General features: G+C 45.4%; 1 protein-coding gene and 1 long non-coding RNA gene across 4 annotated transcripts in view; both read left to right on the top strand.

Moving 5' to 3' along the window:
• TULP4 (TUB like protein 4) overlaps nucleotides 1-5,809 on the top strand; it is a 138,431-nt gene extending 132,622 nt beyond the window's left edge. For all 3 annotated transcript variants that reach the window (XM_079781062.1, XM_079781060.1, XM_079781061.1), the window contains exon 15: nucleotides 354-5,809. In XM_079781062.1, the coding sequence (XP_079637188.1) occupies nucleotides 354-470 (117 nt within the window). In that variant the 3' untranslated portion in view covers nucleotides 471-5,809. The remainder of the gene's footprint in view (nucleotides 1-353) is intronic.
• Nucleotides 1-15,400, top strand: part of LOC307105335 — a 280,088-nt gene that overhangs the window by 142,901 nt on the left and 121,787 nt on the right. The window lies entirely within an intron of this gene.

Raw genomic sequence — 15,400 nt, 5'->3', positions numbered from 1 at the left:
CTCTGAGCAGTGACGTTTGACAATTACAATTGATAATTCTCTTAAGCCTCTTTCAGCTTATAGATTCTTCTTTCTACTTTCTCCTGTCTGTTGCCTTGGTGAGGAAACCACTTCATTTGACCTGTGGAGCTTCCCACGCCCTGAATTTTGCTCACTGTCTCCCCACTGCATTGCTTAACATGTTCCTCCATTCCTTTGTTTCTGACAAACTCATAGAATTAGAAGCCTATGAGTCACTTTTGTTGGCAAAAATATCTCCTAGACCGTGCTGCCTGCCTCCATGAGGAGCCGCAGACCTGGTGCCTGTCCACCTTGTCTCCTTCTAATGTCTTGGCTTCGATGCCTCCCTCCAGGTGATGCAGTTTGGAAGGATCGATGGCAATGCATACATTCTGGACTTCCAGTACCCCTTCTCGGCTGTGCAGGCCTTCGCCGTGGCCCTGGCCAACGTGACGCAGCGCCTCAAATGAAGAGACCGGCTTGGGGAGCAGAAAGCGACAGCGGAGCCTTTTCAGAGAGGTCTGATCACGGACGGTAGAGGAGCCCGCAGGGCCCGGGGCCTGGGGACCAGAAGACGAGCAAACTGGGAAAGCCCGCCGGCCCAGGAGAGGGCGCTGGCCGTTCGCGTTGTCGTTTGGGCTTTCATTATTCTTTGTTGTCTTTCTTTTTAATCAGACAAAACAATACAGAAGAGAGGTGTTTGGAAGCAAAGATACCAGGCACCTGGTGTTTTTGTGGAGACATAATTGGTTGTGGTAATGTTCCCCTGGGCTTGCGTATGTCAGCTACACACACCGGGTCCTTCAGAAGGAAGACAGACTGCATTGTAGCCTGCTATTCTCTTAGACGTACGGAGTATGCATTCTTCTCATTCTCCACAGCAGCAGTAGTGTACAGTCAAAAACCTTTTTTTAAAAAACACACCCAAAACCCTGAAGGTACAGGTTCTCTTGAGGGACAACATTTAATTCGCACATGTTAATGTTGCTCCCCTAAAGGTGACTTGATCAATGAAGGGTATTTTGGCAAACGCACTGTTTGACTAATAAAAGTGGGCTTTCTATAGGTGCTGTTACCAGGTAGGAATAGGATATGCTCCTGATGATGTGGGGGAAGGGATGACGGGCGAGGAAGAAAATCCTGCACATGCACACGTGGCGAGTTCCGTAGTGTGACTTGAAATAGTACAAGCGCTCTGCTCCTCTCTGGAGGATGTTGACATTGAAGACGCCACCAAGTTTTGTAATATGTCCTCATTCCATGGGATCAGTGTGGCTGACTTGAGGAGAAGGTAGGAGAGAAACGTGGCAAGGTCCCAGGGCGCGGTGGGGGCTATGGTTTTCTCAGCGGGAGCCGTGGCGAGTCCTGGGTTCCCCCTGGCTGAAAAGTAACATTTACTCCCTCTCCTCTTTTGTTGTTGAACCTGAAATGTGACCGTAGACGTTATCCTTCCCATCAGACAACACTGTTCTACACTTTCTTTTTCTAAAAATGCTAACGATGCTGATTTGAAAGTACTCCTCTCCTCTTTCAGCTACATTAAAATTCAGTTGACTAGAAATGTGTTTCAACAGGTTAGAAATGGAGGCAAAAATGTTTAAGCATTTGCCAGGGTATGAAGAGGTAGAGTTGTGGTCATCTCTTGCACAGAAGTCCCACTGTCTTCTCCAGGAAAACAGTTGTTTATTAACTGCAGACTGTTTTAGAGATGAGCCTCTGGGACAGCATGGGTCAAATTGTAGTATTTATGGTAGTTGCTGGTTAATTGCAGAAGAAAAATCCACTGAGATTATCTTTTCCCACCTCACCCCATCCTCAGCAGACACCTTGGGCAGTATTCAGCCCTGGTGACAAGACCCAGTGCATTGTTCTCAGTTGTTCGTATCTGTGATGTGTTTCAGGCAGGAGCACAAGAATTATCCTATGTTTGGATTTTGTTTGAAAACAGAAAAGTGGAAAACTACAGAAAATTATGTTTTTTTATTTTAATTCCATGTTTTAGTTTTGAAATCTGTTCTTAATTCCCTGTTTTGGTTTAAAATTAGAAAAGAAACTGTCCCATTCCTTTCCCAGAACAAGAAGACATCCACCATGCACCACCCTCTCCAGCCCCAAGAAACACAGATAAGGTTTTAAACATGGCGAAGGGCATCTCCCATCGAGGACCAACTGACATTTCAAAATAGTGAACCTGATTCTTTGGTGGCTAAATTCTTCCAAAAAGAATTTAGTCATGTATTCAGATTTATCTAATTCTTTTATGTGAGTTTTTGTAGCTTGATATGATGTTTCAGTGGTTATTATTAGTTGTGCAATATGGTTATAGCCTATTTCTAAAATAATTTAAATGCAATTTTCTGTTTTATTGCCCAAGAGATCATTATTTATCTTGCTTTAATAGTGTTCTTAGGAACTACTTTACTACTATTTACTGGTGAGTTATGCCCATTTTATAGTTTACTTAGAAAAACAATGTAACGACTTACTTGGTAGCAGAATATTTTGCTGCAAGAAATAAAGAAGTTATGATGGGGGGGTTGGCTGGACAGTGTAACTTTTTCTAATTGGGAAAAACATTTCTATTAATCCTTTAAGAGTAATTTTTCCTTTGCTTTTTGAGGTAGTGATTATATATGAGATAACATATCCTAAAATATTTCCCCTTCTTTTGAAAATTTTATTTTTAATTAAAAATAAAAGGTGATATGAAATGAGAAGAGACTTTTTAGAATTAGAGTAGGTAGCAAAGGAAGGGATTATTAGTAATAAGTTTTAAAAGTTCTGATTGGGGAAAAAAAAGTTCTGATTGGATTTTGAGATACAAAGACCATGAAAGGGGGTACTTTTTAGAACTTCTCTTAATAAGAGGAAGTATTGGGAGAAATCCTTGGAATTAATGCTACAAATACATGTGTAAAAAGAATGTATTGTAGCAAATAATTAGCTAAACTTATTAATTCTTGGACCACTCTCCAAAAGGCGTTTTCCCCATGTGGCGACAGAGGCCTCCATCCTGGATGTTTTGCACACGCAGTGAGCCTCTGAATTAGCGCTGCTCTGCTCAGCCGGCCCAGGAGCAGGTAATTTTAGGTGCCAGGTCTACTTAAACAGGTGTCTGCAGCAGTGTGCTGTCTTCTAAGCTAATGGTGACGCCTTCATTTATTTTAAAAATTGTTTTCAGTCAGTCAGTCTCAATTTGTTAAGTACTACTAAAGTCAGTACTTTAACCCTTTGCACTCGCTTGCTTTTTTCTCGATTCCTTTATTCTACTCGGGATTTAATTTTTTAAATACCCCAGATTTTACAAAGCGCGGCAGTAGAATAAAAAACTGGAGTTTCTTTTCATACAAACTTATTTATTTGGATTTTTTTATATTTCAAATTATTGATACATTCAAAGAGTAATTTTAATCTCGATGCTAACCGTGTCGAGTCACACTCAACATCCAAGTGCAAAAGGTTAAGCAGCAGAATTCTACATACTTTATGTTTATTGGTAGCAATTTATGAATATTAAGATACCTCATTGAATCCCTACATATAAAAATACTAGAGGCCCAGTGCAAAAATTCGTGCACCAGTGGGGTCCCTCAGCCTGGCCTACGGGGTCGGGCCAAAATCGGCTCTCCTACATCCCCTGAGGGGTCCCGGATTGCGAGAGGGCGCAGGCCAGGCCAAGGGACCTCACCAGTGCACGATTGGGGCTGGGAGGGACGCAGGAGGTTGGCCAGCCAGGAGGGGGCCATGGGAGGGCTCCAGGGCGTGTCCGGCCTGTCTCGCTCAGTCCCGATTGGCCGGACCCCAGCAGCAAGCTAACCTACTAGTCGGAGCATCTGCCCCCTGGTGGTCAGTGCATGTCATAATGAGCGGTTGAGTGGCCTTAGCATATCATTAGCATATTACACTTTGATTGGTTGAACGGACGACTGGGCACTTAGCATATTAGGCTTTTATTATATAGGATTAGCTCAGTAAACAGTCAACTACATAAAAGTCCATGCCTTTTTGAGGGAAGCAATGTATTAACAAACAAACAAACAAAATTTTAAATTTGTCTTAACTCTAACCTCATCAAACCAAAGGCATAGATTTGTATACAGTCCATTCACTGAATGTATATTTTGAAAAAAATTGATGTAAAGGAGTCAGAGAATGTCAAAGCTTGAATGGTAGTAGATGTCAGGATCATGCAGGTTAGTATTTTTCATTCGAGGCCATTGCTCCTTGTTGAGTGTCCCGCGAGGACATGTGAAAACGTGTACGTTTATCCTGTAATCAGAGCAAGAAGTCAGGAGCCCAGGATCAAGCCTGATCTGCCACAGAGTTGGAGGGTGACCTTGGGCCTCCACTTGTCCATCTGTAAAGTGAAAGGGATGAGCTGCACCATCTAAACTCCTGCCCAACGCTAACAGCCCTGGCGCTCAAAATGGGACCAGTTCACTCCACTTTACATATCCGGAAGGTATGTTTCAGAACATTGCCGTTTTGTAGAGATTTCTTTTCCATGTTAATGGGCTATCTACTGAATGTAAACCAGGGCATTTTGAGTAATATCTTTAGAAGATTCACCTCTAGAAAAACGCACTTTTCATAAAATTACACAAACGCACCCATTCCGGATAAGACAGAGGAGCCTCCCCACGAGTCTGCCTTGCTCAGCGGCTGCCCTTGGAACAGCCCTAAAATAAATCACCACTTGCCCCAAAGACCATTGAGTGCATTAAAAAGCAAAACAAAACAAAACAAAACAAAACAGAGTAGTGTAGGCCTAGGCCTTCTTGGAGTCTTGAGATGCTCTGCGGTGTTCAAGTGCAGGTTTCTGGAAAAACAGCCCAGTGTGTTCCTGTGTGGACTGTCCATCACCTGGCCAAGTCAACGGTTGTGAACAAAGTTAGTTGAGACAAAATGTGTCAAAAATGTTGTTTGAGTTCCTGGGATTTTGTAATAGCACACATCTCAAAACTCTTCATCATTCGTGTATTTTCTTATCTTTGGCTGATAAAACTCTGAAGGGTTGTGGCTTATTTTGTTTTCATTTCTTCGGCTTTGTGCAATTTTCTTGTAACTTTACTTGTACCTATATTTTCTGTTTACAAGTTCTTTTAAAGGGGAGGGATAGGGTTCTTTGATCTCGTTTATTGTAGATAAAAAATTTTTTTCGTGTTGTAGAAAAGCATGGGTTACGTGTTTGACTGAAAAAGGCACTGTATTCTTTACCAAAGGGGTGTTGTTTTTGCATTTGTTTATAAATGCATTACTTTGGTACTGTAAAATTTGGACATAATTTCTGAGTTTATTACTACTGTCATTTTCTTTCTCCTTTTTTTTTTTTTAACTATAAATGCACGATGCAGGTGCACAGGTCCCAGACCAAACCAGACCACCAGCATGTTCTTGTCCAAACCTTGGGGATGGGGCGCTGCCCCCTGCGCCTCAGTTCCTGGGGGTTGGTTTGCTTTCACTTCCGCCCTGCTCTGTTTTCCTTTCCAGCCAGTACCTGTTGAGATGATCAATTGCATTCTAAGGAGCTCACCCTGATTTGCCTCTCTTCTTAGGTATCTTGTGTATTAGGTTGTGAGGGAGGTGTTCTAGAAGGCATTCATGGTTTGCATTCCAAATGGTGTGGTTTGTCCAAGTTATTTTCTGTCTTTATTATTGAGATGGATTAATCTCATTTTTTCTTGATGATTTGAAGTTGTAAGAGTTGTCCAGCTATTGCTTAATAAAATTTTGCAGATCAAAAAAAAAAAAATCAATTGCTGTGTGCATAAACTGCCGCTCTCCATTGGCATGCCCCACCCTCCTGTTGCTGCTATGGCCCCTGGTTGGTGCCCTGAGATATTACCATCAGCGCTCTTTCTGAGAGGTCGGGGGCGTGCTGTCTTCCTGGTGAGTTGTTTTGAGTTTGTGTTTGCTTTTTCTTGTTTGTTTAAAGAGGACCCACTCAGGATGCAGCTGTCACAGCACCTACGAAGTCAGAGGTGCTAATGCCACCCTCACCTTCTCTGCTGCTCGGTGGGATGGTTACTAAATCCAGGTTGAGCAGTTCCTCTAAAGTGCTAATGCGTCTGTGAATTGCCATTGCTAATGTGTCTTAGTGCACCCCTCACTGCCCAGGGGAGGGCGTCGGGCCGGGAGGCTCATCTGTAAATACTAGTTCACGTGGACGTTACAGAACTACCCCTTTGCTCTTTTCAAGGATAGAAATAGATACGCGATTACTCAGGCTTTAGGAGACAGAACCACAAACCACTGTCAAGTCTTAAATTCTAAGCATGCATTAAGTTTTAAAATAACCATAGGGCTATAAATCTATGCTTTAAATAGTAGCAGTCATACAAGGCTAACTGACCTGAATTTTGTATAAGAATCAAAATATCTCTTATTATGAAAGTTTGTGAATTTCAAGGTAATATACATTGTACCTTTAATCAGTTAAAACAGGTAGCAAGGAGACCTTGTTGATAACAAACCCCCACTTTCCCTCTCCTCCAAAAAACGAGGGACCAGAACCTTAACAGCAGGCTGGGTCTGGTCTGTGCTAAGGGCCCGGGGTCAGCTGTGGGCTGTTCATTCAGTGTGAATCGGAATCTCCAGAAGTGATTTGTTTTTAAAGCCTGCTAAGAAAACATAGCAAATTCCTCTCCTTCTAAAACTTATTTTGAAAAGGATGCATGCTCTTTTTATTCCAGTGTTCAGAATTCTTTTCCTGGCAGTGTTAAAAGAATAGGGAATCAATTTAGCTCTTGTACCCTGGCCCCACAAACTCACTGTGGAAGAGAATGCCTGCCTCCTGGAGGCTGCATTGCCACTTTCCAGGAGCGCACCACTGAGTCTCCAAGCCCCATTATGCAGTGGGTACCTTTCGCCTTCCTTTCCTTTCAGGAGAAACTTGAAGCATCCAGAGGTTGAAGTGATTTCTGGATTCCATTGACAAAAAAAGAAAAGAAAAAGATCTGAAATGGAATCCAAGATTTCTGGGTCACATTAATGAACAGACCTGGTTTATTCCCAGGCTCTCACTCTGGTGTTTCGTAATGATTTGCCTGTAATGAGCTATGAGCTACTTACACTTAGTCACCGCCTGAGAAAGACAGCATCAAGGTGGGCCGCCCTCGCCCGGCAGCAGGCGAGCTGATCCCTGCAGCTGAGCGCGCTGGATCTTGAGATGTCAGAGTGAGCACGTGGCTCCCAGGCTGTGTTGCTCACCGGGTGCACAGGGAGCAGGTCTGCGATTTGTTTCTCTGCACGTCTTAGAAGCAGTTGCTCGATGCACTGAAGACTGAAACAGTCCACGTGGAGAATGGGCCCGTTTGCTAAACTTGCTTCAAGTTCCTGTCATGACAGCTTCAGACAGAGAAAGTGCGCCAGCCGAAGAGGACCTGGGCAGGAAACGGTGTCAGGGGAGGGAAGCAGCTTACCTCATGCCTCATGCTTGCCTTTTTCTGGGTTTCCTGCTTTTGCTCGATTCCAGGCACTTTCTGAACCCAGTGTCACTGCACGCACAGCTACAGCTCCCTCGCCCCACGAAAAAGATGAGGGGGTGGGTGGGGGCCTTGGATGAGGAAGGCTCTCGCATGGCAGTATCTCAAACTACTCATCAACTTGCCTCTCAGTCATGCCAGCCACAGTCCACCGTCTTCGACCATTAGGGTGTGGGGAAACCTGGGCTTACTGTTTCCACTCTTCTCCAGAATGGGGAAGAATATGGCGGTCCTGACCCCACTCCCCGTTGCACGCAGGGCACCGTGGGGCACCATGGGCCACTGCCTCTCCTCTGGTTTGACCACCTCATTCAAATGGTCTGTTGTTTCTCCTTTCGCATGAGTTTCTGTGTTTCCTGTCTCCCAGGTGCCACTTGAGGGTCTTGTATGAACTGCCTGTCACAGTCTTGCACTTTGACCCTGTTGTGGTGCCGTCCCTGTTATTAAAAGGAGAAATCCTTGAATCCCTGTTCTGACCCAGCGGGTAAACAGGCGAGCAGCCCGGACACCACAGTATTGAGACACAGCATGTAACGCAGACCTCCTGGAAGAGTGTCCTCCAAGTCGGTCACTTCCTCCTGTGGGGGAGCCCCCAGGGCCCTTCAAGTCGGAGTCCTGCTTCCCTCAAGGACCTGCACTGACCGCAGGAGGCTCCGAAGTCCTGGAATTACCATGTCGGGCACCACTGAGGTCTGTGCTCTCCAGGAGTTGGAGTTCATACCTAGCAACGTGGTCCGGAATAGAACTTCACCTGGCTGGGTAGGCTATCTGCAAAGAGTCAGTGTGTCCTGAACTCTTCTTACAAGAGACTTGTCATTTCAGTTTCCCAAAGTACAGAGCCAAGGACAGAACAGTCATCTGGCCTGGAAGTCAGGTCACAAGTAATGTCCCCTGGGAGCCCCTGAAAGCTGGCAGCCACGTAGGGGACTGCCTGATGGAAGGGAACAGCTGGGGTCCCCCTGGGGACGCCTGAATGAAGGGGGACCAGGCCTCAGCTGTTTCCCTGGGAGAGGCTCAGTGCTGAGGGCCTGAAGCGCCACCCGAAAGATGCCCAGTTCTTCCAGGGAGACAGCCTGGGGGCCAGGCCTGCCTCAAGATGACCGGGGGGCGCCTTTTTGCTTTACTGTTGTGGAAATAAACGAAGACCAACCGAACAAGGACACGCGAAGGCCGCTTACCCAGAACCTGCTGTAGCGAGAGAGTCAGCCGCCATGGCGTGTGATTGGCAGACTCCAAGGCGGGCGGGAGAGGGAGAGCAGGAGGAGGAGAGGCGAGGCCAGGTGTGCCCCAGGGGCTGTGGGCAGGGAGCTGGCGGCAGCTGGTCAGAGGTGGGCCTCCCCGTGATCAGGGCGTCTATTTGGCTTTCTTCAGTTGGTTCTCAGCTGCCAGGGGGGACAAAGATTAGGGAAGCTGTCACTTTGTAATCACGTCCTGGTCATTTGGGGCCAATTGTTATAGAAGGTTTTGTTTGTCTTCCTGGGTTGTTGGGAGAGGTAGCAGTCTGACTTCCTGTAAGGCTGGCTTCCTGGCCTGGTCACGTAGATGGTAGCTTGGAGTTTTTATATACGGTCTGGCCACTGTCCATTTGTATATTCAGTCTCTCGGTTTAGACAAGCTGAATTCTATCATCAAAAGAATAAAACCAGCCCACCCCCCACGAACAATGAATTGACATCAGTAAGAATATCTGACAATTGCACAATTACACCTTTAAATACACAAGAAGAAACCAATGCTGTCCAGACACCTGCATCTCCCCGCAGTTTCTCCTGTGACCTTGCAAACATGGGAAGGGCGTGCTGACTGGGCACGTCCCGAAATAACCACAAGGGCAGAAACTCCTCGGGAGCCACTGGAAGTGATGCGAGCCAGGCCACCGGGGAGTGCTCCGCAGCTCGTATTCAGTTAGTGAACTTGACTACGAGCCGCCTGTCCACTCCGTGGCCTCAGTTTGCCTCCAGGAGCACAGAACCGCCCCGCAGGCTCGCGGGGAGGCCTGGAAGCTGGGGTTCCTGGGGCAGAGTTGGAACAGTGACTCTTCACCGACAGATTAGTTCAGGGAAATGTGCTCACCCCTGACAGGGCTGTGCTATGAGTTACCAAGGCGCCTGCTTTTGAAATGTTTAAATAAGAATTCTCCTCCCACCTCTACATAACACCACCCCAAGGAGGAAGTGGATTGTGGCCCCTGGGGAAGAGAGGCCTGGTGGCAGACACCTTTGAGAGAGCTTACAACACGGGAATGTTAAAGCCCACGTGTCAGCAATTCACGGGGCATCTCATTCTCTGCCGAGCCTGCCAGCCGAGCTCCATGGCAGCTCCCTGGAACTCTGACTTCTCCGCCTCCCACGGACGGCTGTGACTCAGCCTGTCCTGCCCTGGCCCCATACACGCGATGAGCGCCGCCCACACAGCGCTCCCCCCTTGGGAGAGCAATGCTTGCAGCGAGGGGTGGGGCACGGGGCTGCTGGTCAGTGTTTAACGACCAGCTCTCCAGAAACCCGCAAACCCGGAATGCATCAGTCCGCGCACAAAGGCGTTCTAAGTTGAAGAATTGAGGGATGTGTAGCATACGATGACAAATAATAAAACATGCAGTACCCTTCCTTCTGATTCCAGATAGCCTATTGATCCTCACAGAATGTCTTTGTTGATTTTTGCCAAACACATGTATCGGTAGCTAGCCTGTGGTTACAGTGGACATGAACATTGGTTGATGTTTTCATTTACGTTTATGAGCAAGACAGAAGGGCAACAACAGAGATGTATGTTCAGTGAAACTTCAGAACTCGACCTCATGTTAGTGACATGAGTGATTTTGTTGCTACAGTGGATAATAGTTCTCAAATACTGAAAGAAATTTCCCTCATTTTTTTTGGTGCTCTTCATGATGTCATGGCTACAGACATGGTACACTTTCAGTTTAAACTGCATTATTAACATTGCCTCCATCACTTAAGTCTAGAGTCTAGACTTGAAACCATAAACAAAGGTAAATCAGCTCTCAATTTGGGGCTTTTGCTGATTTCCACAGTGTGAATATTCCCAGCAGAGCCAGCTTCAAGCACCCAACATAATATTGCTGAATGAGGCGTTGGAAGGAGATAGGCAGTAAGTCACAATTTAATGTTTAATAATGACTGCGGTTGACAGTGAGCTCTCAAGATCCCTGCACAGTTAACCAGAGGCTGTCAGGAGCCAGTGGTTACCAGCACATCGCTGCTGTGTGGGTGTTAGAGCGCGGAACAGCCCGGGCTCAGGCTGCGTGCAGGCTAGGCAGGGCGTGTTTAACGTAGGCAGGCTGTGCTTCCCTCAGTCACTCAGCTGCTGGGCTCAGGTTACAGATTGTGTCCTTTTCCCATTCATTTGGCAAATATTTCTGGAGTGTCTACGATATGCCAGTCAGTCACTAAGGGGCCTGTAGAGACAAGTAGGCTGGATGTGCACAAGTAGACACAGCCCCGCCTCGTGGAGGGTGTGGGCCCAGCTGCTTCCCTACCTACTAGGCTCTGCTGAGCCCCTTCTCTGCCAGGTCCGCTCCTCCTCTCCACTCAGCGCCCAGAGCTCTGGCGCCCAGTGGAAGGGCTCACAGCTGTGCCAGATAACCAGGAATCAGCCTTGACCCCTGCCCCTCTGTCGTTCTCCGAGGCAATTCACCGCCAAGTCCCGCCCCTTTCTGCTCCCAGAGCTCTCAGTCCCTCCCACTAATCTCCACCTCCGCTGCCTTGACCCTGGAAAAGGGTCTCTCACCTAGTTCTTCAGGGGCCTCCTAACTGGTCTTCCTGCTCCCTTGTTTCCCAGTCCACACTCCACTCAGCAACCAGAGGGATTATTTTAAAAATAAAATCCCTGTTTTTATATCATTCCTTAGCTTTAAAACTTGTAATGGTGGTTGAACATGATAATGAGAGGCATCACCTCCAGATCCAGCCTGTGGGTATGTGGCTCCCTCACCAGCTGGGTGACTGGGGCCAAAGTATATAGGGGCCCTGTGTCTGGTTTCCCACCTGCAGGAGGAGGATGATATACTGCCATCGAATAGGTGACTTCTGAGGATAACGTGAGTTAGCATATGTGAGTGCTCAGAATGCATCATTATACAAAGGCCAAACCTCTTACCTGTTCCTGCCTACCCTTCCAGCCGCTACTGTGTGTCCCAGAACCCAGCCCCTCTCCACAAGGTTCTCACCACACTGGCCTGGCTCAGGCTCATCTCCCTGCCCACCCTGCTTCACCTTTAACACATCCTTCAGAGCTTCTTCAAGACCATGTCCACAGCCAAGCCTTCCCTCACCCCAGTCTGGAGAAAGTTTCCTGTTGTGCTCCCTTGGAGCACATGTCCTCGTTGTGTTCACACATTCACTAGGATGAACATGTAACAGTGGATGCCCCATCTACACAGTGAACTCCATGAGCGTGCCAAATGCCCAGAACATGGGAGGTCTCAGTGTATATAAAATCCCTATCATAAATAGGGCTTATTGAAGACCCATGTGAGAGACCCCTCATCGTAAGCAATGTCTCATTCAGCCAAATCCCACTATGAATTAGAAAGTGCGGCCGAATGCCTGGATTTGAGTAGAGGTAGTCCTTGGTATCAAATCTTTCGCCTTGTAACTTCCTTTTCCCAACACTGCCAAGGGCCAAGTGCTCAGCGTGGCAGAAAAAAGAACAGGGTAAGACTTTGAGGCCTTGACCAATGTATCCTACCTTCAGGGTTGCTAACTGCTGAGCAAGCTTGACTTCCCAAGGCCATTCCGAACGATTCCAGTTGGGTAAGTAGCTGTCACAAACACAGCACGCATTGGCTACAGGAGATCACAGCAGCTGCTTCACACACCTTGACTCTGTTCTGCCAGAGAAGATTGAACTGGAGAGGGAGTCAGCTTCCCAAAGGGGACCTGAGATTGGGCAAGTCTTCACCTGTAGGCACCTACCATGGTGGCCTTGACATATTTTGTTTGCATGTTTTAAGTTGTTAACTATTAGAGAAACATGCTAAAGTATTAGAGTGAAATGTTATATCTAGGATTTGCTTTAAAATACCCCAACAGCAAAAATGGTGAGTAGAATATATGAAGCAAGAATGGCAAAATGTTAATAACTGAACCTGGGTGAAGGATGATGGATACATGGACGGGGAGTGGGTGAAGAGATTCATTATAATAGATGCTATTTCTGAGTATGTGTGAAAATGTCCGTAGTAAATGCTTTTAAACAGTCTCAAAATATATAAAGCAGAAATTGATAGAACTATAGGAAGTCACTGACAACATATGAGCTTACAACATCTTTCAATTATAGAAAGACCTAACAATCAAAGCTTAATTTTGTGGACATAAATAAAACTTGGCACCCAACAACTATAGAACACAAAACCTTTTGAAATATACATGAAACAGTTATAAAAACAGGTCATATACTAGGCCATGAGGCAAATATCAACACAGTTCAAAGAATCTGCATCATATAGACTATATTCTTGTAATAATGCAATTAAGTTATATAAATCAATAAACAGGTAAAACTGTCCAACCACTTGAAATGAATTGTAAATAACCCTTAGGTCAAAGAAGAGCTACATGCTAGTGAATGAAAACTTGTGAAATGTCATGAAAGTGGCACTTGGAGATAAGTTTATAGCCTTAGATGCTTATTTTTTACATAGGAGCAAAAACTAAAAATTAGTGACCAGAGTACACATCTTCAGACATTGGAAAAATAACAAAAACTCTAGAAAGGGAAGGAGCCTGGCCGGTGTGGCTCAGTGATTGAGCATCGACCTAAGAGCCAGGAGGTCGGCTTGGATTCCCAGTAAGGGCACATGCCCAGGTTGCTGGCTCGATCCCCAGTAGGGGAATGTGCAGGAGGCAGCCAATCAATGATTATCTCTCATCATTGATGTTTCTCTCCCTCTCCCTTCCACTCTGAAATCAATAAAAATATTTTTTTAATAAAAATAAACCATAGCTGGTTTGGCTCAGTGGATAGAGCATTGGCCTGCGGACTGAAGGGTCCTGGGTTTGATTCTGATCAAGGATACATGCCTGGGTTGCAGGTTGATCCCCAGTTGGCAGTGTGCAGGAGGCAGCCAATCAATGATTCATCGTTGATGTTTCTATCTCTCCATCTCCCTCTCTGAAATAAAAATAAAAAGAGAGAGAAGGAAACAGATAAAGAACAGAGTAACAAGTTAATTAATATAAAAGCAAAAAAAAAAAAATACATTCAAGAGGGGTCCATGTCACACAAGTTGGTTCTTGGGAAAAGATTGATGAATTTGACAATTATCTGGCATGATATATCTATGAAGAAAAAAGAACACATAAACAGATATTAGGGATAAAAATGGGACATAACTTCAGATAGAGATTTTTTAAAGCTAAGAGAATAAATACTTTGAATAACTGTATGACACTAGGTTTAAAAATTTGGAAATATAATTATTTGTTAAAAAAATCTTCCTACAGCCAAAACCGGTTTGGCTCAGTGGATGGAGCGTTGGCCTGCGGACTGAAGGGTCCCAGGTTCAATTCCTGTGAAGGGCATGTACCTTAGTTGCGGGCACATCCCCAGTAGGGGGTGTGCAAGAGGCAGTTGATCGATGTTTCTAACTCTCTATCCCTCTCTCCTCCTCTCTGTAAAAGATCAATAAAATATATATATTTTTAAAAATCTTCCTACAAAGAAAACACCAACCCACATGGTTTTACTGGTAAATGCAATCAATTTTCAAGTAACTTATCCATCCTCTCTTACACAAATACTTCTGGAAAGGAAAAAAAAAAAGAGAGAGAGAGAGAGGAAACACTCTCCTCCCTTCCCATCCCCCACCACAAGGCTAGTACATTGATACCCAAATAAGACAGGAGCCACTGAGCCATGCCAGCTGGGCCCAAACCTTTTTAGTGCACAGGGTGACACTCCAACCACCTGGCCAGGGATGTGGTATTTTTGAGGTTGGTTAACATTTCCCGTAATGATGAGCTCTCTGTAATCAATTATAAATTATTTGAAATATGACATATGCTAGTCTGTTTCATTATAGAAAACAAATTACCTGTGTTGAAATGAAGCTCTTCTCAGCGCTCCTCTCTCTGCACAGTATTTTGAGGATAGCCAGTTCAGAGCTCCATTCTGTGTCCTCCTGAGATGATTAAATACAAGTGCTCATGTTAATGAATGAAGGCTAAAGCCTAACTGTGCACAGTGCAGGATGATCAGAAGTTGAGGGAATAGCTTGGCTAGTAGACGAAAACTGGTTCTAAAATGTAAGGGGGCCCAGCCCTCGTGGCTCAGGGGTTGAGCATCAACCCATGAACCAGGAGGTCAGTCACAGCTCAATTCCAAGGTCAGGGCACATGCCCAGGTTGTGGGCTCTGTCCCCAATTAGGGGGCGTGCAGGAGGCAGCTGATTAATGACTCTCATCATTGATTTTCTCTCTCTCACTTTCTCTCTGAAATCAATAAAAATATAAATTAAATAAAATGTAAGGGGAGGAAGGAGATAAAATATGACCATAAAAATAAAGAGCAAGGAACAGTGAGTGAAATTAGAGCACAGGTAAAGATAGCAGAAAATGTGGGAAATCTGACACTATCTAAACGTGAGTGATCATTAGACTCACCTGGGAGCTTTGAAAAATGCAGGTTCCTGGGATCCATGTTATGTAATTTAGATTCAATAGTGTAAGTTGCCCCCCCCCCAAAAAAAAATGTGTATTTGTAAAAGGTTCCTGCAATGGATACAGGATTAGGCCGGCATGCAGGCTTGTCTGGAATTGAGGTGGAAATGCACCAACATCACCTGGAACAGCTGCTTCTCCACTTATTGGAAAAAAATCCACAGAAGGAGATGACATCATCTCTGGGTAAGTCGTCCATGAAGAACGTGTTGATATGAGTTTTTATTTACA

This window comes from Cnephaeus nilssonii (assembly GCF_951640355.1).
Source record: "Cnephaeus nilssonii genome assembly, chromosome: 9".
NCBI classification, from domain to species: Eukaryota; Metazoa; Chordata; class Mammalia; order Chiroptera; family Vespertilionidae; genus Cnephaeus; species Cnephaeus nilssonii.
This window is presented reverse-complemented; position numbering and strand designations above follow the sequence as displayed.